At 42.5% G+C, this 27,084-nt stretch overlaps 1 protein-coding gene across 17 annotated transcripts in view; it reads right to left on the bottom strand.

Moving 5' to 3' along the window:
- Window positions 1-27,084, bottom strand: part of EHMT1 (euchromatic histone lysine methyltransferase 1) — a 259,917-nt gene that overhangs the window by 18,517 nt on the left and 214,316 nt on the right. For all 17 annotated transcript variants that reach the window (XM_073599701.1, XM_073599700.1, XM_073599703.1 and 14 more), the window contains 7 exons: window positions 26,653-26,807; window positions 24,029-24,184; window positions 12,432-12,576; window positions 12,269-12,346; window positions 12,002-12,117; window positions 10,101-10,187; window positions 7,019-7,097 (listed from right to left, as the gene is read on the bottom strand). In XM_073599701.1, the coding sequence (XP_073455802.1) occupies window positions 7,019-7,097; window positions 10,101-10,187; window positions 12,002-12,117; window positions 12,269-12,346; window positions 12,432-12,576; window positions 24,029-24,184; window positions 26,653-26,807 (816 nt within the window). The remainder of the gene's footprint in view (window positions 1-7,018; window positions 7,098-10,100; window positions 10,188-12,001; window positions 12,118-12,268; window positions 12,347-12,431; window positions 12,577-24,028; window positions 24,185-26,652; window positions 26,808-27,084) is intronic.

The following is a 27,084-nucleotide window of genomic DNA, read 5'->3' as shown; positions in this document are numbered from 1 at the left end:
CAGTTCTTAAGCCATAAAAGTTTTCGCATATGTACAGACATGAGAGCCAGACGAGAAACCTGCTGTATTGAATCCTTTAAAGCATCAACAACAAAGCACAGCGCCCGAGGAATATCTGTCTTACTTACAGGCAGATCATCCTCCTGGTTATGCCTATCCGGCCATTTGAACTGATCCTTTACGGACTGACAAATACCAATTGCTGCAACAGCTGGCTGAATAGCTGAACTGGCCAAAAAAAAGGAAGCCTTTAATAATAACTCCAATTTCTTGTCAACAGGGTCTTTGAAGCCCTGTGCGTTATCTACCGGACAAGTTAGGTTCTTGTTTAAGGAAGAGACTGCTGCATCTACTGCTGGCATGCTCCATTTTTTTTAATGAACTTTTCATCCATGGGATATAAAAAGGGAAAACCTTTTAGGAGGCAAAAAAGTCCTGTCGGGATGTTCCCAAACAGTATACATGCCTGTTCCAACAGGGGGTGTAGCGGGAAAGTCTGTGCGACCTGAAAAGGTCTCCGAGATCCCAAAGAGGACCAGGGGGGCTCAGTCACCTCTGCAAGAGGCAACTTAAAAGGCAGAACAAAACATTTCGGTCAGAGTCAGGATCAAAAGCCTCTGCGACTGAGAGGCAGACATCGAGTGGATATCTTCTTGTCCAGATTGCTCAGAAGCAGACTCATCTGCCGGGCACACCAAGTCCTGAGCTTTAAGCTCTTCCCCATCCTCAACCCATTCCTGCTGCTGACAAGGAGACTGCGGGGAGGGGGATCTGTCACTCTTCTGGTCACCCTGCGGGATGGAGGCAATCATGCCAGCAATTCTGTGCTCTAACCCGGCTAGGACTGAGGACAGTTCATCCTTAGTGATAAAGGGTGAAGCAGCAAGGTTGACTGTAGGCACAATACCAGATAGGCGCAGCGGCTCAGATTGCCCGGGAGCATCTGGTCTTTCAGGGGATACAACACTAGGGATACGACTAGGTTCATCAGGAACTACTGATGACATAGGTGTGCCCTTCCCTATGGTGTTAGTCCCACTCCTCTTTTTGGAAGATATTCAATGCCGCAAACAGAGTACTTGGGTGTAGTTAAAACACCTCAGAAGGCAGACCCTTTAATAGGGCTCACCAAGCCCCTATGCAACAATCCTGCTAAGCACCTTTAGCCTGCCAAGCAACACCTGGTGACTCTCGTGACCCAGGTAAGGAAAAATGAACCACTGCAAGTGTCTGTTCAGAGCCTGCTCGGTGTCCCACAGCTGCCTTCTGGAAGCCCCACATGCATGTGCGCGGTCCCGGCCAGCGGGTGTGACTGTATTCGCGTACGACACAAATCTTTGTGCGCCCAGATAAGGGCTACAGCGCATGGGTGGCGAAGCTGCGTGCACCATGGCCGCCAAACAAACTGCTGCGCCCAGCAGCGCTCTTGCGAACGCACATGCGCCATGGCGAACCAAGGCGAAATGGTGCACTGTCGTGCGCCATCATACAGGTAAAAAACAGCCAGACACAAGCAAAAAAGGCACACTTTGTAAACACCCACAGCTAGCCCAGAACTAGGTATGATCACCACACACAGGTGTCCAGCCTTTAGCTAGCTTGACTGATTGTTACAATCACTGGGACATCCAACAATAATAAACTAAGGGGGTTTCACTTACCCGTCCAGACGCAGGGCCACTTAGAAACTAAGGGCCCAATCTTCACCCTTCACGGCGGGTTCCTGTCACTTGGACCTTCAAGGACTGGGTACCCTTTCATGTTTAGGGTCCACTCCCTTGGAGCTGTACAGCACCCTGCAGGAAATGCGCTGTAGTGTCCAGGATTTCAAATTCGCAGTGTCCAGCGCCCGGAGGCCACATTACAGGAAAAACTTACAGGCAAAACCTCGAGTCTTCCTTGCGAGGCTCAGGTACCATTTATCTAAGCATAAAAAGCCTGTATCAAATGGATCCGATTGGTAAATCCCTTGATTCATTATTGGAAGTGTTTGTGGGACTAGAGACCTGGAGCTCAGAGAGCTCAATCAAACCGTGCCATCACCTTGCAGACACTGGTAAAAAAAAACTAAAGTACTTCCTGTATGGGAGGGGTTATATAGGGGATCACTTCCTGTCTGAAGACCTTTGGTCTACCAGTGTCTATTCACCTAATGATGGAGTATAACCCAGCAGGTAATGAATATTAGCTGGACTCTGTGTCCCATGGTGTATGAAAAAGAAAATGAGGTTCTTGGTCTCTAAACAACCTTATGGTGTTTATGTAAGATCAAATGGGGCTTCCTGCAGGACTACACTGATCACTTCAACTCTTCGCTGAAGTGATGGCCACAAGAAACGCTCCCTCACTGGATAGCAATGTCATGGAGATGTCCCAAAAAAGTTTGAATGATTAGCAAGAGGGTGCTGAAAAAGAGACGGTGCAAAGACCTGACCTTTGATGGTGCTATTGGTTAAATGTTGTTCTACTCAACAACTGGTGGAAAGAATGAACACAGCCTACCAAAAGACGTGTGGGAAATTCACTAGCTTTTCGCATGATCAGGATTACAGAATGCAAAATGCCTAGGTCTCTCAGAATCTGAGTTTTAATGGTCAAGCTGTCAAGGCCAAGTACCAAGCAGCAGGATGGAAGATTGGTCCTCGAGATGAGAGATCCAGCTGATGAGGTAGAGGCCACCGAGTGCCGTCTAACAGAAGAAGGAAGTCAGCATACCACGCTTTCAGTCCAATCTGGAGCTATGACTGGAAAGATCTTGGCCCGGATTCTTTGAAGTTGACAAGGTGAGATTTTCAGTATAACAAATGCAATGATCATGATATATTATTGCCAAGGTGTCACCAGTGCATCTGCTGTATCTGTCATCATGCCCCTCATCCTGCCTTTCCCTTGTGTTTACTCACTATAGCATAATCTCACTTCCACTCTCTGCCATTGTAGGAAGAAGGAGAGGGCTTGCGGTGTGTTAACACAGCAATCACATGGCACTGAGCCACTCTGATTGGCTCACTTTACCTTGCCTGTGATGTTTACTGTCTAATGATCCCCATACCTCCTGCTCCAAAACTGAATTGTATAATCTGCAGGACCCTCATACCTCCTGCACCTGATTAGCCTGGATAATGAGCAGGATCCTCATACTTCCTGCTTCCCATTAGACTGTATAATGAGCCGGACTCTCATAATTCCTGCTCACAATTAGACTATTTAATGAGCAGGTCTCCCATGCCACCAGTTCCGTATTTGATCATGCAGTAAGAAAACCTCCTAATCCCAATTGGCTGTATAATAAGCAATAATTCAACACCAGATTAGATTTTATAATGAACAGGAGCCTCATGCCTTCTAGCACCGATTAGGCTGTATATCGAGCAGGAGCCTCATTACCCCCTGATCCACATTAGATTTCATAACGAGCAGGTCCCTCGAACATTCTGATCTCTTTTAGAATGTATAACGAGCAGGACCCTCAAACTTCCTGATTTCTATTAGAATGCATAACACTCAGGACCATAAAACATCCTAATCACAATTAGAATGTATAATGAACCAGGATCATCATACCTTCTGGCAGAGGTGGGGGACTCGAGTCACATGACTTGACTCGAGTCACCTGTTTGAGGACTTGCGACTTGCTTGACAAAATTAAATAAATGACTCGACTTGACTTTGACTTGCCACTAATGACTTGCGACTTGACTTTGACTTGGGCTATTTGACTTGCAATGACTTGGCACCACCAGTGCTGTGTCTTGGCCTAGGCAAAATATGCCAAGAAAAAAGCACTAAGCAGTTTTGTTAATGTTGAAAATGAAACAAAACCTTTCCTGAAAACTGACTTTTAACTCATTTTAAGGATGGAAATGGGGTAGATCAGTATTTTGACTTAATTTGTGACTTGACCAAAATAAATGACTTGACTTGCTTGACTTCTAGCAGGGACTCGACTTGACTTGCTTGCTTTTTGCCACAGTAACTTGGGACTTGCTTATGACTTGAAGGTTAAGACTTGAGACTTGCTTGTGACTTGCACATGTGTGACTTACCCCCATGTCTGCCTTCTGGTCTCAATTAGATTGTATAATGAACTGGACCTTCATACCTACAGATCCACATTGGATTTCATTATAAGCAGGACCCTCAAACCTCCTCATCTCCATTGGATTACATAATAAGCAGGAGACTCAGACCTCCTGATTTCTATTGAATTGAATCAGGATCCTCAACGCCCCAACCCCCCTTTTATTATGTATACAGTATCTCACAAAAGTGAGTACACCCCTCACATTTTTGTAAATATTTTATTCCATCTTTTCATGTGATAACACTGAAGAAATAACACTTTGCTACAATGTAAAGTAGTGAGTGTACAGCTTAACAGTGTAAATGTGCGGTCTCCTCAAAATACCTTAACACACAGCCATTAATGTTTAAACCGATGGCAACAAAAGTGAGTACACCCCTAAGTGAAAATGTCCAAATTTGGCCCAATTAGCCATTTTCCCTCCCCGGTGTTGTGTTTATTAGTGTTACAGGGTCTGAGGTGTGAATGGGGAGCAGTGAAAATGCCCAAATTGGGCACAAAGTGTCAATATTTTGTGTGGCCACCATTATTTTCCAGCACTGCCTTAACCCTCTTGGGCAGGGCATTCACCAAAGCTTCACAGAATGCCACTGGAGTCATCTTCCACTCCTCGATGACGACATCACAGAGCTGGTGGATGTTAGAGACTTTGCGCTCCTCCACCTTCCGTTTGAGGATGCCCCACAGATGCTCAATAGGGTGTAGGTCTGGAGACATGGTTGGCCAGTCCATCACCTTTACCCTCAGCTTCTTTAGCAAGGCAGTAGTCGTCTTTGAGGTGTGTTTGGGGTCGTTATGTTGGAATACTGCCCTGTGGCCCAGTCTCTGACGTGAGGGGATCATGCTCTGCTTCAGTATGTCACAGTACATGTTGGCATTCATGGTTCCCTCAATGAACTGTAGCTCCCCAGTGCCGGAAGCACTCACGCAGCCCCAGACCATGACACTCCCACCACAATACTTGACTGTAGGCAAGACACACTTGTCTTTGTACTCCTCACCTGGTTGCCACCACACACGCTTGACACCATCTAAACCAAATAAGTTTATCTTGGTCTCATCAGACCACAGGACATGGTTCCAGTAATCCATGTCATTAGTCTGCTTGCCTTCAGCAAACTGTTTGCGGGCTTTCTTGTGCATCACCTTTAGAAGAGGCTTCCTTCTGGGACCACAGCCATGCAGACCAATTTGATGCAGTGTACGACATGGTCTGAGCACTGACAGGCTGACCCCCCACTCCTTCAACCTCTATAGCAATGCTGTCAGCAGTAATATGTATATTTCCCAAAGACAACCTTTGGATATGATGCTGAGCACGTGCATTCAACTTCTTTGGTCGACTATGGCAAGGCCTGTGGAACCTGTCCTGTTAAACTGCTGTATGGTCTTTGCCACTGTGCTGCAGCTCAGTTTCAGGGTCTTGGAAATGTTCTTATAGCCTAGGCCATCTTTATGTAGAGCACAATTCTTTTTTTCAGATCCTCAGAGAGTACTTTGTCATGAGGTGCCATGTTGAACTTCCAGTGACCAGCATGAGAGAGTGAGAGCAATAACACCAAACTTAACACACCTCCTCCCCATTCACAACCCAGACCTTGTAACACCAATGAAGAACACGACACCGGGGAGGGAAAATGGCTAATTGGGCCCAATTTGGACATTTTCACTTAGGGGTGTACTCACTTTTGTTGCCAGCGGTTTAGATATTAATGGCTATGTGTTGTGTTATTTTGAGGGGACAGCAAATTTACACTGTTATACAAGCTGTACACACTACTTCACATTAAGGCAAAGTGTAATTTCTTCAGTGTTGTCACATGAAAAGACAGAATAAAATATTTACAAAAATGTGAGGGGTGTGCTCACTTTACTACAATAAATCAGAAACCGTGTATCTTTTGGTCACAATCAGACTGTATAGATGAGAAGGGCCCCCGTACCTCCTGATCCCTAATAGATTGTATACCAAACATGACCCTCATACTTCCTGGTCTGGTTTAGACTGTATAGTGAGAAAAACCCTGATACCTCCTGATCTGGATTAAATTGTATAGTAAGCAGGAGTCTCATGTCGCTTTGTCCAAATTAAATTGTATTATAAGCAGGACCGTTCTACTTCTGTTCTCTATTAGACAGTAAGCTCTCATGCCTCATGTTCCCTATCAGACTAATTTCCGACAAGCTGTGCTATTAAACAACCTGTTCCCTATCAGGTTGAGTGATATAATAAGGACTTTCAGCTTCTTTTTTCTTCAATCCTTTTTTTTCTTGCCTGGTTTCCACTCTTTTCCTCCTCCTGAAATGCTTGTTGTCATTCAGGATTCGGTCTTCGGCATCTGAACTCTCTCTTTTTCTCTGTGTTGTGTTAATGAGATTATTCTCTGCCTCTGTTTTCTAGTAGAGTGACTTGACTTGTATGAATACAGAAAATTATTTTTTCCAATTGTTTCTCAGACGAACAATACAAGTGTGCTACAGCCACAACATTGCCCCCCAGCTACATCACCAACCTCATCTGCAGATATCGCCCAAATCATCCTCTCCACTCCTGCTCTCTAGCTCCCATGTTATCACCTCCAGAGCCTCTACCATCCTCTGGAACTCCCTGCCCCAGTATGTCAGGGAAGCCTATCCCACTTCCACCTAAGAACTGTACTCAAGTCACCTCCATCAGATCATCCCCTGCAGCTATTACCTTTTGTACCACCTCCCCCTTCCTTTAGATTGTAAGCTCCATGAGCAGGGCCCTCCTACTCCTTCTGTATTGAATTGTATTGTAATTGTACTGTCCCCCTTTATATTGTAAAGTGCTGTTTTAACTGTTGGTGCTATATAAATCCTGTATAATAATAATACAAAGCAATACAATAAATGTATTCGATTTTCAGAGGTTATGCGTATATACAGAAATATGGCAGCCAAAATGCTTACCTTGTTGTCCAAATCGAACAGGAAGGTGTCATCTTCACGCACATCTGCTTCAGAGTCTGAAATCAGTTCTCCAACATACCTAAAAATAAAAATGCTTGTATTTGTTTAACAGTGATACTTTTTTCTATGTGCTTATTCCAAAATGAACTTTGTGCAGTCGTAAGAGGACTACCTTCACAGTAATTAGGTTGGAAGAGACTATCATATGAAACAGATTTTTTAGGCCCGATGAACATGTGTTGTGGAAAGGCATGCATCATGCATTGCGGTGCCATTCAGTTTGAATGTTAACTATTCATATTTTTTGCTCCCTGCTGGAGCAATGGGTTTTTTTTTCCTCTATCTGGATCAATTGCAGGTTTAGAGTTATGAAAAGGGAAGTTTTTATTTAATTTATCATTGTCTTTTGCCTGAACTCAATTGCAGGTCTTTGAAAAAATAAAATAAATAATAAAAAAAAACGTACTTTTGCTTTTAAACTAGAATTTGCTAAACCAACCTTGTTTATTGCTGGCAGACGTATCCTACATCTATGGTTCTGAACATCAAGATGTGTTTACTACATAAAGTCTTTCTAGAAGCCATTTGAGGGTTTACAGAAAAAAAAAGCAGCCCATCCTAAAACAGGATGCAGGTTTCTGGGGTACCAATTCAGAAGGTACCTGCTTTTGACATTGGGATGAAAAGTCAAAACTCCACATAGGACAACTTGGGGCTCTTGAGGCAAATTGTTGGCATCTCAGAGCTAGAAATAGCTGTTTGTATAAATCAGATGGAGCCTACTGTGTATTTACAGGTTCTGTCATAATACAAGCACACTCTCTGAAATAACTGACACAGAACAAGAGCCTGCACAAAAGTTACAAAAATGTCAAATCTCATTTACTATTTTGGCATGAAAACATTTGTTATAGGAATATACAGGTGGAGATCAGGGAGTGTTCCTGCAAATGATGTTGAATTTGCTTAAAGTGTTACAAAAACCACAACAGTAAAATCAGTGTGTATATGCAGTAAAGCATGCTTGTTATACTTGCTGTGGATTCTAAGGGGTTCTGCATTGTGTATAAAGGCTGTGTGATCATGTCTCTCTGATCCTCCCCTTCTTTAACTGACTCCAACCCATGTCTGGAGAGAACAGAGCATTAGGAGTCTGGCTGCACATGATCCGTTTGATGTGTATTGCTAGGAGAGGTTTTTTTTTTAAAGAGTGCATGTGATCAGCACAGGGCCAATCAGCACTGTCCAGACAGAGGGTCAGGGAAAAATTAAAACTCCTCCTACAAGCTTAAGCAGACACTGATACAAGTTACAAGACTGCTATATACTGCCAATGAGAAAAGGTATTTAGCAGTTTATATTTACTAAAACTAAATTGCATGTCCTTGTTCTGTGTACTCTGGGAGACCAGATATAGTGAAGGCAGGGTTCTGTGTTTAGTAACACTTTAACATGAAATGTGAAACATTTACAATTACAAGGCAACAGATCATGTAAACAAGACATATGTGGAAGAGAAAAGGAACATGAGCAGGTTTTCTCTTTTAAAATTATAAACTGTACAATACCATCAATTTTTGTGTCATGAACATTTTAGCCATCAGGGAACTTTACAGAAGGATTCAGTAGTAAAATTAAAAAAATGTGAAAACTATATAATAATAAAATTATTATTATTGAAGTTTGGACAGCGCTATCGCTCCTATGCTACATTAGTGTGCTCACATCCTCTACAAATTACCAATCTTGTATTCCTTCTGGTGTTCACCAAACACCCAGTGCAATCCACCACCACAAGTACTAAATGGACTCACCAGAGCTCTATGCTGGTAAAATTACAAACCAGCTAATGCACATCACACTCTGGGGGAGACACATGGGAATGTGAGTGTACGGTTTTTAAAGAATAAAGCAGTTTTACACTATGGGAGCTTCCTTTAAGTGATTGTGGAATATATGAAACTAACATCGGGTGGTGTGATGTACATTAGCTGGTTTTTAATTTTACCAGCATAGAGCTCTGGTGAGTTCATTTAGTACTTGTGGTGGTGGATTGCATTGGGTATTTGGTGTGCACCAGAAGGAATTTGTGAAGAACTCACTCAAGTTTTATCATTTCGCAGCTGATGTCATTTGGGGCTTTTTTTATTCTTTTATTGGATTTGGAAATATGAATTTTTGCATGGATTTTCTCTTATAATATGGACCAAATTTCATATATATGTATATATAATTTTTGCACATATTTTGGAATCTAAACATTGCCCTTTAATTCATTATTGTATTTTTATACATGTTGGTATATCATTTGTAGAGGGTGTGAGCACACGAATATAGCATAGGAGCGATAGCACTGTCCAATCTTCAATAATATCAGGCTCTCTGTGTGACAAGACGGGAACAAGTGAGTGGCTGCAATCTATTATAGCATGTATGATTTGTGCACTGAGAAATTAGATAAGTGACTTGCATGTTTGTATTGACTCTCCCCCTTGCCACTTAGAAAGATTCCTTCAGTGTTTAAACAGGGCAGAAAATCCTGACTTGAGGCACAGTGTGTGATGCATATTCTCCAGTCCCCACCTTGTGGACAATATCAGCATGAGATATCAAAGAGCTCAACTGAGTCGCCTGACTTGCATATTTGAGAGTCAGACTTGGCAAGCACTAAATGCCTCTATTAGCTGATGATACAAATGGTGGAAAATGGCAATGCCACACCAAGTGGTGTCATGGAGGGCACCTATTGCAACGCTATAGAAAAACTCAAAAAAGTTTCTTTAACAGTACAGCACTGTAAGCAAGACTTTTCTTAGATAACCACTATTTTCCTGAGCAAATGTACACTTTTACAACAGAAATTTTCCAGCATGGGGAAAGATTTACTTCTCTTTACAGTTCACATTATATTGAACTTGTTATAAAACACAATTCCCACCAGTTACAAGTGACTCTCTGATTTTTATTCAATTGGAAGATCAACTGGATGTAGTGTGTGCATCTTAAGGTGAAAACAGTAAATGGGCAATAGTGCGAGTGTGTTTGACTGAAGGGCAGGGTACGCTGCAGACGGCTCACTTACTCGCACACAAACGTCCCTGCGGGAATGTCCTGTAGAGACCGCACTCCCCAGCCTTTATTCTTGGTCCGGAAAAGCTGTAATCTGATTCTGCATGAACAAGACCAAGAGGTTAAATTCAATGTCTACATGTTGAATGAGACTAAACAGCAAAATGCAGATCCGTCTTACTGTTGAGGCAGAGATTTCGGACTGCTATGTGTATAAGGGAGCTCCAGTGAAATAACTGCTCATTTAATCTTATTCCCAACTCCTGTGGCACCTTTAAAAACACTTACTCTAGTCACAAATGCAATATAGGGGCTTCTAACTTCCTAAAAATGCTAGTTCCCTGGCTGTTATAATTGCCCTTTGATGTAAATACAATAGCCATATGTATGTAAATCAGAAAAGTCAGATGTACTTATAAGCGTACTTAATTTGGGTCAGTGACTCAAGGAAACAAGCCTTTTCAGAAGAGGACAGTAACCGTCACCTTACATATGCTCCCCATGGCATAAAAGCAAATAAATTCACTTTAAATGGTATTTTTGATGTCTTGTTTGTGGGCCTTTTCTACTTGATTTGATTGTAGCCGTATCAGTGCAATTGTGACAGAGAAAATTTTCTCTGGGCCTTTTCTAGTATTTTTAACATTGTTTTCTGGTGGCAGCTATATATATATATATATATATATATATATATATATATATATATATATATACATACACACACACACACACATATACATACACACACACACATTACCAAAAGTATTGTGACACCTGCCTTTGCAAGCACACGAACTTTAATGGCATCCCAGTCTTAGTCTGTATGGTTCAATATGGAGTTGACCCACCCTTTGCAGCTATAACAGCTTCAACTCTTCTGTAGGAGTGTGTCTATGGGAACGTTTGACCATTCTTCCAGAAGCGAATTTGTGAGGTCAGTCACTGAACAAGAAGGCCTGGCTCACAGTCTCCGCTCTAATGTATCACAAAAGTGTTCTATCGGGTTGAGGTCAGGACTCTGAGCAGGCCAGTCATGTTCCTCCACCCCAAACTTGCTCATCCATGTCTTTATGGACCTTGCTTTGTGCACTGGTCCAAATTATTTGGTGGAGGGGGGATTATGGTGTGGGGTTGTTTTCCAGGGGTTGGACTTGGCCCTGGCCCATTAGTTCTAGTGAAAGAAAATCTTAAGGCATCAGGATACCAAGACATTTTGGACAATTTCATGCTCCCAACTTTGTGGGAACAGTTTGGGAATGGCTCCCTTCCTATTCCAACATGACTGCGCACCAGTGCACAAAGCAGTGTTCCCCAGCTGTGGTTGGCCAGGGGGAACACTGACCGGGACAACTAAAAAAAAAAAAAAAGTCTGGTCGTATGCTTCCCCCTGTAAGAAAACTCACCTAGCCATCCTGCTCCTGGACGGGGCTATGGCAGGCAACCCCACACGTAGATAGGGTCTGAATGCTCTTGCTGGACGAGCTGGGGTGACTACTGGGATATATATTATCCAGCCTGTCGCCCGGCTGATTGGCGATGAAGAAAAAAACGAAGGAACTAAGAGAGTCAGCAATTGGGGGGGTGGGGGGGGGGGGGTTGCCTCCAGCAGGGCCCATCCCTAGGTGGTGCCTCTTTCATTTCTGGTGTATTTCAAAGAACACAAACAACTCATCTCTTTCTTCCCCCTTCCCCCACCCTTGTGCACAGGCACAGAGCACAGGAAGGTATCAACTCAAGGTTTCTGGCAAAATCAACAGATTTTTCCACTTCTTGAACCAATAAAAAAAAAAACAATTGCATATTTAGCAGACCAAAATGGAGCAAGGAAGAGAAGTTTATTGTAGGGTTTTACAAACACTTTAAAATATCCAAACCCAGGACAAAACCGCACTAATGTGTTGAAATTTAACTCACTTCAAACCATTCTGTACCACTCGATTGCGACAATTCCTCCAGCAGGAACAAGCATGGTTACATTCGAAAATAAGCGGTGGTTCCACCATGTTGAATTCTGGCAAAAGACGTCCACTCTGAAAGATGAAGAAAAATTCACTCTGTTAAAGGGATTGATTTTTCATTTACATTAAGACAAATTATCATTAGATATACTGGAATTTTAACGGTAGTCAATTTTTTTTCACTTTCACCTTTCTTTCCTCTAATACAAAGCTTTGAGCCTACCTTATCATACCAACACCGCATGCTGAGCTGGCTGCACATGCAGTTTCCAGATGAGCAGTCATCTATACACACACAGTACTGCAAGAGACAAAGTTATAAACAAAGTTAGTGTTGCAGGATATATATTGCATTATTTAGACACTGGAGAGACTGGAAGCCTCACCTGAAGATGGGTTATGTTTCGATCTACGTTCAGTGGGGAGGTCACACAGTTCTGCGACACATATTTGTAATTGATGGGACAGGGTTCAGAGTCTTCACCATTAATGCATGGTATTGGGATGTTTTCATATCCCCTCGAAATATCCCTAAAGAAAAAAAAAAAAAAAAAAAAATCCTTACACATTTAGGAGTGTTCCAAACGCATCAAGTTAAACAGAGTTTGTGTATTAGCCAACAGCTAAATTGCATTGCTGAGATCCCGATAAATCCAACAAAATGTATGATTGCACCAGCAAAACCCACACTGCTTGTAGGACACATGACAAATGTTGTATCTTGGACTTCTAAAGTTAAGATAAACTAACAGAGGAACTTAAAAGCAGGCACCAAGATGTGCCAGACTCAAATTGTAACTTTCAGATCACCCCAAAGTATCCCAATCTAAGGGCACTAAATATACACAGTACACAAAGGCTTTTAGAACAGTTGTCAGCGATTTGGCACACATTCCTACCAGTAGGAAAGGCACATCACCTTGCACTGAAGGAGAGCGCCCGAGGACGAGCAATTCAGTAGTTACATACCGAAGCACTGGGTGCTCTAGAAGATAAAGGTACATGCAGACACATCAAAACTTGTGAACGAAATATGTATTGGTTTATGCTTTTTGTCTCTTAGTGTGGTCAGACTTATAAACGTAAGCTATCCTCATCAAATACAAGGTTTCAATCTGACAAAGGAAGTAGTTTACCGTTACTCTATCATCTCCTGAATGTAAGTGGTATCCTAAATAAACTTATTTCCATTTTATACTACACTATAGGGTTTGCCTTGGTGTTTTCCTTATGTTCTTTGGGATTTTTGTGGAGCGCTCTGGATATCATAGCTGTATGACAGCCAGGCACAATTGATCTCTTTTGTACGAGATCTATATCATCTGGTAAGGAGCTTTTGAGCAGGGGTGAACACTAAGAAGGGTACTTCAGCTGTGTTATTGCGGGCACATTAGGCTTTTTACGAGATTTGGATATTTTGCAAGATATAGTTCACTTTATGAGTGGGACTTGCACTGATCACTGTTTATATTCTGTTGGATTTATATACAGACTTGGTACATATGTTACAAATTATTTACCTGAATATTTATGTTTGAGTTGTTACTTAAACTTATTTAAAGACATGCACATCTATTGTTTTTGATATTACAAAAAAAAATATCTAAAGGCCTCCAAACCTAATGCTGAATAGATCCAAATAGCTGCTTAAAGAGACCAGCTCAAGTGCCCTGTAGAGGAGTCTTGATTAACGCAAAAAAAAAGTTTGAACTTTTCTCTGTGGAGCAGAGAAAAGATGTCCTCCTGGACACTAGCAAAAAAAGCTGAGGCATGCTAGATAGAGAAGGCGTTATACTTGGGGCTGGCTTACAACCTGTTTGTCAGTGTCCTATCCTTCTGAAACTGGCAGCATAACCCTTTTCTCATCTCCTGTGTCCCTCATTGAAAAGTGGAAAAAAGTATGTGATGGATAAAAAAAAAAAAAAAAAAAAACTCTCTCTAACCAAAAAATAGGATTTTTATAACAGCATACCTGTAAAATTCTTTTCTCGGGGTACATCATGGGACACAGAGCCTTAAGTAATTACCTAATGGGTTATAGGCCACCTTCAGGTGTTGACACTGGTATACCCAATCAAGGAAGTTCACTCCCTATATAAACCCCCCCCCCCCTTCCAGGAGCACATCAGTTTTTGTAGCAAAGCAATATACTTAAATCCCAAAAGAGGGGAGGGACCTCTGTGTCCCATGATGTACTCCAAGAAAAGGATTTTACAGGTAAGCTGTTATAAAAATCCTATTTTCTTTAAACGTACATCATGGGACACAGAGCCTTAATTACTTAATGGGACGTCCCATAGCAATGCTACTTGAGGGGAGAGAGACACAACCAACAGGGTACCCCCAGACTTGAGGACCTATACTGCTGCTTACAGCACACCGCGCCCGAAGGCGATATCCTCACACCTCCATACATCCAGCTGATAAAATTTTGTGAATGTATGCACTGAAGACCAAGTTGCGGCCTTACAGATCTGAGCCATGGAGGCCTGATGATGCACTGCCCAAGAAGCACTAACTGCCCTAGTAGAATGTGCTTTAAGTTGAAAAGGGGGAATCTTACCCCTTAAATCATAAGTTTGAATTATCACTTGCCGAATCCACTTAGCGACAGTGGATTTCAACACTGCCTGTCCTTTCTTAGGACCCTCTGGCAGAATAAATAAGACATCCATCTTACGAATCTGAGCAGTTGCTTTTAAATAGATTTTCACTGCTCTCACTACATCAAAACAATGTAGTTACTTTTCTTCCCTGGAACATGGTTTTGGAAAAACGATGGCAGGACAATATCTTGGTTCAGGTGAAAACCTGAAACCACTTTTGGCAAAAAGTCTGGACGAGGGCGTAACACCACTCTGTCCTCATGAAAAATCAAATATGGCTCTTTACAAGAAAGAGCAGCCAATTCCGAAACCCTCCTTGCTTAGGATATAGCAACCAAAAATACCAACTTCCTTGTCAGAAGGACTAGGGGAATATGTTATATCGGTTCAAATGGCGGTTTTTGTAACACAGACAAAACTAAGTTCAAGTCCAAAGGGTTCAAGGGAGGTTTGACGGGCGGATTAAGCCGCGTTACCCCTTGTATAAATCCCCAGACTAAAGAATGAGTAGCAAGTGGTCTTTGAAAAAGACCGATAAAGCTGAGACCTGGCCTTTAATAGTACTCAAGGCCAACTTCATTTCTACCCCTAATTGTAGAAAGGCAAGAATTCTGCATATGATATATCTCTAAGGGTGCCAACCCTTTGATTCACACCAGGAAGCATAAGCCCACCAGACCCTATAATATATAGTTCTGGAAGCTGGTTTCCTTGTATTAATCAGGGTAGAGATAACTGACCCGGAAAGCCCACGTTTCTTCAGAATGTGTGTTTCAATAGCCAAGCCATTAAATTTAGAGACCGTAAGGAAGGATGGCCCACTATGGCCAGAGCAGATCTGGCCATAGTGGGAGGTACCATGGGCCCTCCACTGCCATCATTACGATTTCTACATACCATGACCTTCTGGGCCATGCTGGTGCCACCAGGATTACCGGATTTCTTTCCAGCTTGACCCTGCAAACAAGTCGAGGCAGCAACTGAATAGGGGGAAATGCATAGATCATTGAGAACTGATCCCATGGGGTCACCAATGTATCCGTTCCACATGCGACTGGATCCCTTGTTCTGGCCACACAGTTGACTAATTTCATGTTGAACCTGGACGCTAGAAGATCTATGTCCGGAGTCCCCCATCTTTGGCAAACAGCCCGAAATATGTCGGGGTTTAGAGACCATTCCTCTGGGAATAACTGCTGGCGACTCAAGTAGACCGCCTGCCAATTCTCTACTCCGGGAATGAAGACTGCCGATAGGCACGGAACATTCCTTTCTGCCCAAGTTAGAATATGGTTCACTTCTCTCTGAGCTGAGAGACTCTTGGTGCCCCCTTGGTGATTGATATAGGCCACAGCTGTGGCATTGTCGGATTGAATCCTGACAGGACAATCCCGTAACCTGAAAGTCTAGGCCTTTAGAGCCAGACGCACTGCCCGAATCTCTAGGATATTGATAGGCAAGGTTCTTTCGGTTCTTGGCCACTGTCCCTGGACAGTTGTCTTTTCAAGTACTGCTCCCCAGCCTGAAAGGCTGGCATCCGTCGTTACCACTTTCCAGATGACTGGTCTGAAGGATTTTCCTTTCAGCAGATTCTGGGTTAGTAACCACCAAGTGAGGCTTGGGGGCAGCTGCATTGGCAAGTCTAAAGCTTGAATTGTTTTGTTCCAAGCAGAGAGGATACTGTTTTGCAACAATCTTGAATGAAACTGGGCATAGGGAACTGCTTCGAATGAAGCCACCATGGTTCCTAGCAACCTCATGCAAAGGCGAATGGAGGGATCGCCTTTTGACCTGATCATCCGCACCAGCTCTCTTATGGAGTTGATTTTTGCCTGAGGCAAGAACACCTTTTCCTGGGCTGTGTCTATGATCAGACCCGGGTATTCCAGCCTTTTTAGCGGTATTAAGGAAGATTTCTCTAGGTTGAGAATCCAACCCAAACTTTCCAGATAATTGGTTGCAGTGCGTACGCTTTGCTCCAAACGAGCCACCGACTGATCTATTAGTAATAGATAGTCTAGGTACGCTACGACTGGTATGCCCTATGCCCTTAACCTGTCTATAGGTGGGGCAAGCACTTTTGTGAACACCCGGGGTGCTGTGGCTAGCCTGAAGGGCAGGGCTACAAACTGGAAATGCTGCTGTTCTAACTCGAACCGCAGAAACTTTTGATGAGTGGGAAATATAGGGACATGCAGATATGCATCCCTGATGTCGATTGATGCCAGAATTTCTCCTCCTAGAAGGATAGAAACTACTGACCTGATTGTCTCCATGCGAAGGAGCGGATCTTCACGAATTGATTTAGATTTCTTAGATCTAGAATGGGTCTGACGTCTCCATTTGGTTTTGGTACCATGAAAAGATTTGAATAAAACCCCAGACCTTGCTCTTTTGTGGGGATCTGTATGATCACCCCTTGAGATATTAAGCGGTCTAGTGCCTGAAACAGAGAGAGTCTTTTCTCTGGATCTTTAGGAATGCTTGACCTCAGGAAACGAGATGGTGGAAAGTCCCAAAATTCCAGCTTGTACCCCAGCGTTACCGTGGAGATTACCCATCTGTCCTGAATTTCCTCTTTCCAGACTTCTGAAAACTGCAGCAGTCTTCCCCTCCACCTTGGTGAGGAGGGTTGCCTCTTCATGCTAAGGTTTTAGGATTTCGCTTTGCAGATTTCCAACCCCAGGACTTCTTTTGAGCCTGGGTCCGACCCTGACATTTTCCTCTAGAGTCTGACGGCGGAAGCCGTTGCCACTGCCTAGAGGCGGATGCCCCTGTGCAGGGGAAAGAGCCCGTTTAAATGAAGGGTGTTTATACTTTCTTTTGACTGGCAAAAGAGTACTTTTCCCACTAGAAATTGTTTGGTTATATTTGTCCAAGTCTTCTCCAAATAGTCGCTTCCCCATGAAAAGGGAACCCAGTTAGGAGGTTTTTACATGGTGCTTCAGCTGACCAATTATTTAACCACAGGATTCTACGCATATGCACAAGCATAAGCGTAAGGCGGGAAACCTGGTGAATAGAATCTATGGCAAAGCATAATGCTTTTGATAGTTCAGCCAAATCCTGAGCTTGTGCAGTAAGCTCTCTAAGGGCCTGTTTAAATTGGTCCTTTAGGGATTGACAGACGCCTATTGCAGCGACTGCATGCTGAGTAAGGGCACCTGTCATGGGAAAAAAAAAAGATTTTAACAGGGATTCCAACTTTTTATCTGTTGGATCCTTAAGCATCTGTGCATTGTCTACAGGACAAGTTAGGCCTTTATTCACATTGGAAATCGCAGCACCAACTGCTGGTACTTTCCATCTTTTGGAGAATTTCTCCTCCAGGGGATAGAGAATTGAAAATCTCTTAGGAGGGAGAAAACTCTTATCCGGGTGATCCCATTAAGCAAAAACAAGCTGTTCTAGCAATCCATGTGCAGGAAACGCATGCAAAGGCTGAGAAGGTTTTAAAGGAACCCAAGGAAGAAACCAAGCTTTCAGGAGACTGCGTTAGGGGCAGCATGAAAGTGGAAGGAACCATCTCCGTAAGGCCCCTTTCACACTGGGGCGGTGGGTGTGTCGGCGGTAAAACGTTTTAGCGGCGCTATTTGGCCGCTAGCAGGACGGTTCTACCCCCCTCTAGCGGCTGAAAAAGGGTTAAAACCGCCCGCAGCACGCCGCTACAGCGGCGCTATGCCGGCGGTATAGCCGCGCTGCCCCATTGATTTCAATGGGCAGAAGCGGTTTAGGAGCAGTGTATACACCACTCCAAAGATGCTGCTAGCAGGACTTTTTTTGGCGTCCTGCAAGCGCACCTGTCCAGTGTGAAAGCACTCAGGCTTTCACATTTGAGAGACAGCAGCGGCTGTTTCAGATCGGTTTGCAGGCGCTTTTTTTAGCGCAATAGCGCCTGCAAAACGACCCAGTGTGAAAGGGGTCTAAGAGTTTGTATCAGTAATTTCTCAGATTGTGAGGCTGAAAAAGGTTCATCTACCATTGTGTCCTCCACAGAGGAATCATTGGTTTGTTTTTCCTCCTGATTGACTGAGGGTAACACCTCATCCTAAACCCACTGTTCCCCTTGCAAAGGTTCTGAAGTGGGGGAGGGGGATCTAGCACGCTTCCTATCCTTTTGAATGGAGGATACGATTAAAGCCGCTAATCTTCCTTCCAGACCCTACAGGGAGGAGGAAAGGACATCTTCAGTCAAGTATACAGGGGCTGAGATGTGAGAAGCAGCTGCACCAATTATTTGTTCCAATGGCTCACCCTGGCTTGCCATAACTGTTAATTCAGGCAAGGTTGACAGCGTGGAAATGCGACTCGAAATCCTAACACCTGGGGGTAAAACCTTTACTTTTTTGGCTTTTGTGTTGTCTTTTTTGGTAGGTATAGTCCTAAGTACAAAAAAAAGGAGGCACTATATAAATTGCACTTTATCGCTGAAAATAGTCATGACATTTAAAGCCGCTATAAAGTTCAGCCTAGTGCTGGGAAAAAAAGCGTGTATCAGGAATGCCAGTTTTGCAACTCATACGTGTCCCACAGCTCTTGTGTCCCTGTGTTGCAGGGCTGCTTGTCTCTTCCTCATCAGCCGAGGAGAGACTATCACAGCTGTAACTTATCTGTTTTAGGCTGCAGTGCGTCCTCGTGGACGTTCACGGCACTGCGTTTAGGCCCCGCCCGAGAAAAATTCCACCCCTTTTCATGTTTAAAAATATTCCCGCACTTGTGCGCGGCGTTTTCAGGTAGGGGAGGCGAGGCAGACAGAGAGACAGAGACCCATCCAGCAGTAGGCAGACAGTAAAACCAGCCAGAGTAAAACAGTTAGCAGTATCAGCGGGACGTCCACACGGGGGGGGTTAATGTAAGGGGGGTACAGCGCTGATGTCCCCCTAACCCTCTGGTCCCATCAGGGGGAGGAGAAAAAACATTTTTGCAGTTTTCTTTTACCTTGAAAAATTCCCTTGCACATGCTGCTGCAACCACACACAGACTGAGCTTTACAGGGAAGACAACAGAGTAAGGTATGTGCATAGACTCCCTCTAGTGGAGAATTAAGGAATGACAACATTTTTTCCCTAATGGAAGAATACCTAGGTGTTTTTAATACCCAAGTTTCTTCCCTTACCTTATCCCCGCTGCAGGATTTGCTGAATTGACAATCCAACCTTCACCCATCACGGCGGGCTGCGTTTAGCAAACCTTCAAAGACCAGGTCCCTAAAACAGGGTTCCAACTCCCTTGGACCGGTAAAAGCACCCCACCAGGAAAGCTAGGTAATGTAACAAGACCAAAGCCCTGGGTTCCTGGGCTCCAGCCCTTCAAAGAGGCGTTACAGGCAAAACCTTGTGCTTCGGATATGAGGCCCCAGGTACCATCCATTTAGGCCTTAATGGCACTTTGGATGGATCTGGTCTTTACGGAGGCCATTTAAATCCAGCATGGATCCCTCCAATGGAGCTCCTCAGGGCACATCTTCACTTGTGACCAACACCTTAGACACTGCCGAAAAAAACTGATCCTCCTGGAAGGAGGAGGGGTTATATAGGGAGTGAACTTCCTTGATTGGGTATACCAGTGTCAACACCTGAAGGTGGCCTATAACCCATTAAGTAGTTAAAAAACAAAAAAACATTGTGTGGGTGATGTTAAAAGCACATACTACATACATTCCTATTCCAACATTACTAAGATGGTCTGCCTCACTGCCCAATAAAAATGTGAAGAAGTCAGGAGGGGGTGGGCAGGTTTTATTAGTATCTGGATTAGCTGAAGCTTGGCTTATGAGAACAACAAAGAATTCACACATATTGGCAGGGTTTTTGAGATTGCTGCAGGTATGATTTTTTTTTTCTAATAAGAGTGTTTCTATATTCACCTTTTTCCAAGAAAACTGGATTTTTTACATACCTATAAAATCCTTTTCTTCAAGTACAGTACAGGACACAAGCTGACAATTTTAACAGATGGATTTTATGCTTCACCTACAGGTGGCTGGACTCTGGTAAAGCCACTCAACGCTTTTAACACTCCCTCAAAAACCTCTCTCCCCACGTGATCCTTAGTTTTCTAGCAAGTAATGAAAGACCAAAAAACACAGGACAGGGCTCATTTTTCTTTATTGTACAGTCTGTAAACCATATCAGGTGGGAAGTCCCCAAAGCAGTAATGAGGGGAAGGTAACTTGGGCAACAAAAACTTAGATAGCAGACCTTCAAAAAATAAAGGCCTAAACCAGGCCAAGCCTGCAAAACTTTGCACCTGGAACTAGCATTAACTTTAACATCTATGCTTCTATGCTGTAAAACTTGACAAAGGTATGCACAGAAGACCAGGTAGCTGCCTTGCAAGGTTATGCAACAGAAGCCTGATGTTGAAACGCCCAAGACACACCAGCAGATCCAGTAGCATGAGCCTAAATTTGGAGGGGAGTCAATGCAATGCAGATAAACCCTTTTTGGTCACGTGGCAATATGAAAAGAGAGAGTGATTTTTCAGCAGAGGCTTCAATATAAACCTTCACAGCCCCCCTAAAAAAAAAAAAAAAAAAAAAAAAAGAAAAAAATACCCTCAAAACCCACACCACATGCAGACAATGAAGGGCTCCCTTGCTTTTTTGGGTCTTTGAAGGGCAAAACAATATTCTCATTTAAATAGAAGCCAAAAACCACCTTTGGTAGAAAGGAAGCAGAGGCAGCACCACCCGGTTCTTCTGAAACACCAAAAAGGGTTCCCTACAGGACAGAGTGGCGAGCTCTGCAACCTGCCTAATGGAGGTAACAGCCACCTTACGGGTAAGATCTGCCTGATTTTGTAGGACAGAAAGTATTAAGGGAAGGTCCAATGTCAACAGCATCAATGACCTTCATCAAGGAGTGAGAGGCTAAAGGTCGCTGAAACAAAATGGCCAAGGCCGAGACCTGACCTTTCACAGTATTCCAGGCCAATTTCTGATGCAATTCCAACTGCAAAAACAAGCAAGCGACCCATAGAATAATGGCGAGGATGAAGTAATTCTGCTCATACCAATAGAAATACACATTTCAAGTATGATGGTAAAAGCTTAAGCGAGCCATACTTGCCTTAAATTGTTTGTTAACCCACAGGGTACAATTTACATTATCCTCTTGGTTGATTAATCTAAGGACCCCCGGTGACTGTGCTTTATAAAAAAATGCAGGTATATACTTTGTCGGCAGAGCACAGATCTGCGATCACGTGGCCCACTGTCTTTCTCCTCTCTCGTTTGACAGCTGCAGCGGGCGGGGCCACCTCTTTACTCCTCCCCTCCTGAATTACATCTAGCACTATTGCAATGTATTCCAGACTCTGGGATGGAACCTATTTCTGCAGACTGAGGATCCAACTGAAGCTGCAGATTGAGGATCATCCAGTGAAGATCCTTAATACAAGACCTTTCTCTTCAAAAGAAGATTATCCAGGTATCCTAGGTTGTGAATTCCCTTGGATTGTAACAGAGCCAGCAGCCATGCCAAGACCTTCATAAAAACTCAGGGAGCCGTGGCCAGAACAAAGGGGAGTGCCACAAACTGGCAGTGGTTGTCCTCTACTGCAAAGTGCAGGCTATCTTTAGTGTGGAGGAAAGATCTGGACGTGGTCAAGGAGAGTACTATGCAGGTATGTTTGGGCGCTGGTTTGGCGCCCTTATTATGCACCTTTTCGCCCCATTTTTTTGGCCAACTGAAAAAAGGGCCCACTCAGCTCCCAAGTAACCATCCCCCTTTTGGATCCCTTAAGGGCGGGTCTGTGTGGGGGCTTTGTGCTGGATTAGTGGGCTCTCAGGAGACCCAGACACACATCTCCTGTTGAGTTATTTGACATCTTGGGTGCCAGTACAGATTTCCCTACACATGATGGACCGGATATCTAATTGAATGCTCCTTGCTTTGGGGTGAGATATGTATTGCTTATTTTGCCCAATGTCGATTGCTTGTGAGATTTACTTGGGAAGGGTGTATTCATTTGCATCCTTTTTTTTGGTGCGTTTTGTAGGTGCATCAATTCTTATTGGTGGTATACATAGATGTGAGCTTCTATCTCGAATTCCATCTGCTAGAGTTTGAATTAATTTGTCACTGTCACTCCTCTATGCAGGTTAGTGCAATAGTATTCATATATATCCTGGCAACTTTATGTGTTTCTGCCAACACGGTTATATGGATAACCCTGTATTATTACTTGTGTTTTTGACTTATTTCCATTAGTCATTATAAGTTACAACATATATTGTGACCAAGTCTCATATATGCCCTTTATCAGTGAGGTGAAGTGTCTCCCCTTTTTTTGGTCTCCCCTAGCCTGAACACTAAAAATGCTTTAGGTATGTTTTTTGAAGGTGTGTTTTTTTTTTCCCCCTTTCCCTCCTGTCCTGTTTCACTTCGGGGACAGGTTATTGCATATATATATATATATATATATATATATATATATATATATATATATATATATATATATATATATATATATTTATATTTATATTTGATTGATTGTATGTTAATATGAAATGATTAATTCTGCCTTGTTTGTATATACACTAATCCCATACAATTTATGTGATATCGTATTGGATATTTATATGATGTGTTTTTTACATGTATTTGGGCCTCTAGTTGCCTCCTTCGCTCTTCTTTTATGAACATTATATGTATAAAAACTTTTATATTTTTATAATAATGACACAACTTCTGTGCCGAGGGCCCTTTTCTCATTGCCAGGTTCAGCAGACCAACATTTTAGCCAACGGATTCTCTGATTCTTGCACATACTGAAGTACAATACGATGCTTATTCATTGGGTCTCTGAAAGAAGGCAAGTCCTCACCCAGAACCATCAAGAGTTTTACAGAGGCAAGAGATAGCTTGGTGTGCTTCATGCAATAACCCTTGTCTATAGGGTACTGTTGTGTACTGTAGTGGGGGAGGAGAAAATCTTCAAGTACTGGGCTCCCCCATCAGGTGGACCTGTTTTGGACCTGTACAGCAGCTGGAGGCAACACACATGCTGCATCAGGTACCTAGATATGTTCCTGTACACTGTCCACTGCAGTTGCAACATTACAGGTCAGCACCATGCCCATCTTTGAAGCTGGGGGCACTAGCTTGGTACAGTTCATAACTAGTCTTGATAAGAGAATTCACTGCTCCTGCTAACAATTCATTTCCCTCACACAGACACTAGCAAAAAAATGACATGGTGTGAGGGATTATACGAGAGCATGTTAACAGCATTGAGTGGTTTGGCAGTGTCCAGTCACCCAAGGGTGCAGCATATAACTCCTCAGTTATGGTTGACAGCCTGTGTCTTGTACTGTATGATAAAAAAAACACAACTGAATACAAATCGAGAGATGCAAAATGTTTTCTATGTACCTGTTGAGCACCGTCTCCTCTGTCTTGGGTCTCTCGGATGGGTTACTGCTCTTCTTTAAAGCTGCCCAGACTTCAGAACTGGGGCTGCAACATTCCACTGGTGTTTCACCCTCCCTATTCCTCAAGCTCACTTCGGCACCATGAGCAAGGAAAAGTCTGGAGTGGTACAAAAACAGAAGGGTTGATTACAACATATAGATATGCTCAGAACGATCATCTACCCATCATACACTAAGGTGGGAGTGCCTTTTCTGCATTCAGTTTGTAGAAAAAAATTTAAATATATATGACACTGTATAACAATGCAGCATAGGACTGTACACTCCAAATTATAGGGCCTATTTAATAGGACACAACGTGCTGTTTGTTTGCTCTATTGCTTTACTGAATAAACACTTGAGTGGCATAAGGGTTATAGAGCATCTTCAACCAAATTTTTTTTCTTAGTTGTGGATTGTGTGAGGAAACCTTAGAACCCATGAGGTTTTTAATAGTATCTGGAGGATGTCATTTCCCCTGATAGGAAGTGAAGACAATTCTCCAATATCAAAACAGACAGACATTAAATGCTATTCTTTATCTTTAGTAAAGTAGGGGAAGGCTGTAGTTCCGGTCTGATTTTTGTTTTCTGGTCTGTGTCCCTGTTGCAGATTTTGCCTAGCTTCCTGTCTTATGAAACCACTATCGATAGGACAGGGAGTGTAATATTCTCAAACGGGATACTAGATGGGGATAAAAAACCAACAGTTCTAATCCTCTCTCTCTATTCAAAACAAAATGCTTTTGGTTTGACATATATCTTGAGTGCACTTTTATAGCAGTTTCAGATGAATCTGAGATCAGGTTTAGGTCTGAGTATACACTGCTCTTTAAGAACAATCAAAAAATGGTGTCAGCAAAGCACAAAATTATAAATGAAAAGGATAACTAAACCCAAAAGGAAAATTTAATATGCTGCAGCTTACCAGTCCATATACATAGTGGGCTGCATTCGCTTTCTTTTTTGTGCAAACTAATAACATTTTCAGCAAGTACAGTAAATACCTGTTGATCTTGCCAGTAATGCAGTGTCCTTGTCACTTCCTAAAAGCTAAACTGGAAGCATTAAACAATGTTATATTGATTCTGTAAACAACTAATCCCGCCTCCCATTTACGAGGAGATAAACAGTTAAGTTGGCCACTATACACAAGTAGATTTTCATAGGAACATTCACAGAATATTCTCAGGACATTTAATGAATTGACGAATGTCAATCAAAAATACTTCAAAATCTAATTTGCTTTTACTTTTGATTTTGGAATGAAGACAATTCCCTTAATGAAAGCCACATACATTGTTAGAAATTGGTTAATTGAAGAAAAAATTTACACCCTGCTTCTTAGAATTTTATTGTCACTGTCGAAAGTTGGTTAGACCCCACTAAGAATTAGAAAGTGGAACATTCTTAAAACTAAGAAATTTGAATGAAATTCTTCAAGTTAATGGTCACTACAGCTAGGGTGACTTTGGACTAAATTCAGTAATAGATATCGCATGTGATATTTGGGTCATGTGACAAATTTACTCAAATATTGCATGTGTTAAGAAAAATCTCAATTCACTATAGGTTTTTGCAGCATTTACTGCAAAAATAAAATACGCTCAGTAAATGTCACATAAACCTGTCTAAAAGACAAATCACCACAAAAAACCTCCCAAAAAAACAAATACATTCATTAACAAAGTAGTGGTCTAGCCACACATTATTTAAGGAATGTATTCAATTACTAGCTGATGGTTAAGGAGCTGGCAGAGCTCATCAGGGGGTATGTTGTATGGATTGGGAAAAGAGGGGGGACGACCCCACGTCGTTTAAAACAATTTTTTTTTTTTTTACTGTTGGCTCTTTTGGTTACATTCTGCTGTCAGCATGAATTAGTCATGGTTGTTAGGACACCAGCGGGTGCCGAGCAGAGCTGTCACATTTAGCAGTGGTAGGAAGACCACTAGTAAATTTTTAAGTTCCCGCTGCAGCCTGTCTGCGGTAAAAACTAACATTCAAAACCACACGTTAAATGCCGCAAAAAAAAACAACAAAAAAACCTCATGGTATTTACATTCTTTTTTTGAAAATCACACATTCCTGGGTTAAATACTGCACAAGTTATTTTAACAAATAACTCTTAGTGAATTGAGCCCAATAGCACCCAGACACAGGAGTTATTCACAAGATTACAAAGTAAAAATAAAAGGGAAAAAAAGAAAACGATTACAACCACTTCATCTAAGAACTGATAAGCTGCAATATATTAAATTGTTAATTATGGTTTAGAGTCACTTTAGCTGGGCCACAGGTAGGGTAGGGGACTTTCCCTACCTACATAATTAGTCCAATTTTAATATTTTAATTTATTTAGGTAGACACTTCACACTGGCTGGCAGTAAATATAAAGTGGATTGTACAAACAGACCTAACTTTTGGGTTCAGTTTAAATTTCAGATCCCGCCATCATTAAAAAGGGTGAAATTTGCTAGCATAGTTGGAACATCTAAACAAAATATATTTCCAGAAGGGTGGAACAGTATCCTTGTAAACTTCTAACTGTACATCTCATTGCCTGCTGTAAATGCTTTTTGCTTACGTAACACATTCGTATCTGTTCTCCCGAGCGGCAATGTGAAGTGGGGAGTCGCCATGAATGTTGACAGCCCTAAGGTCACATTTAGAGTCCAGAAGGATCCCGGCAATTTCAACAGATCCGGCGAAAGCTGCCCAGTGCAGACATATGTTTTCCTCCTGAGAATGAAGAGTATAAAGAGGAAATGTTAGAACATATTAGTCTTTATTTATGAAGCCTCAATTCAGAGTCATTGTCTACCAGGTATGGGGGTTTCAAGATTACACCGAATAAAAGTTGCTTAGATTTGCACTTCATGCTTCATGTATGTCAGGCAATTTTGTAATTTTTGTACCTTTTGCCATAAACCACAGCAAAGTAAAAAAATTGGTTTTGAGAGTATTGATTTTTTTTTTTTTAAACAGAACTAGTCATGACTGGACATTTGCATAAAGA

The sequence above is a fragment of the Aquarana catesbeiana genome, linkage group LG09 (assembly GCF_042186555.1).
Source record: "Aquarana catesbeiana isolate 2022-GZ linkage group LG09, ASM4218655v1, whole genome shotgun sequence".
NCBI classification, from domain to species: Eukaryota; Metazoa; Chordata; class Amphibia; order Anura; family Ranidae; genus Aquarana; species Aquarana catesbeiana.
This window is presented reverse-complemented; position numbering and strand designations above follow the sequence as displayed.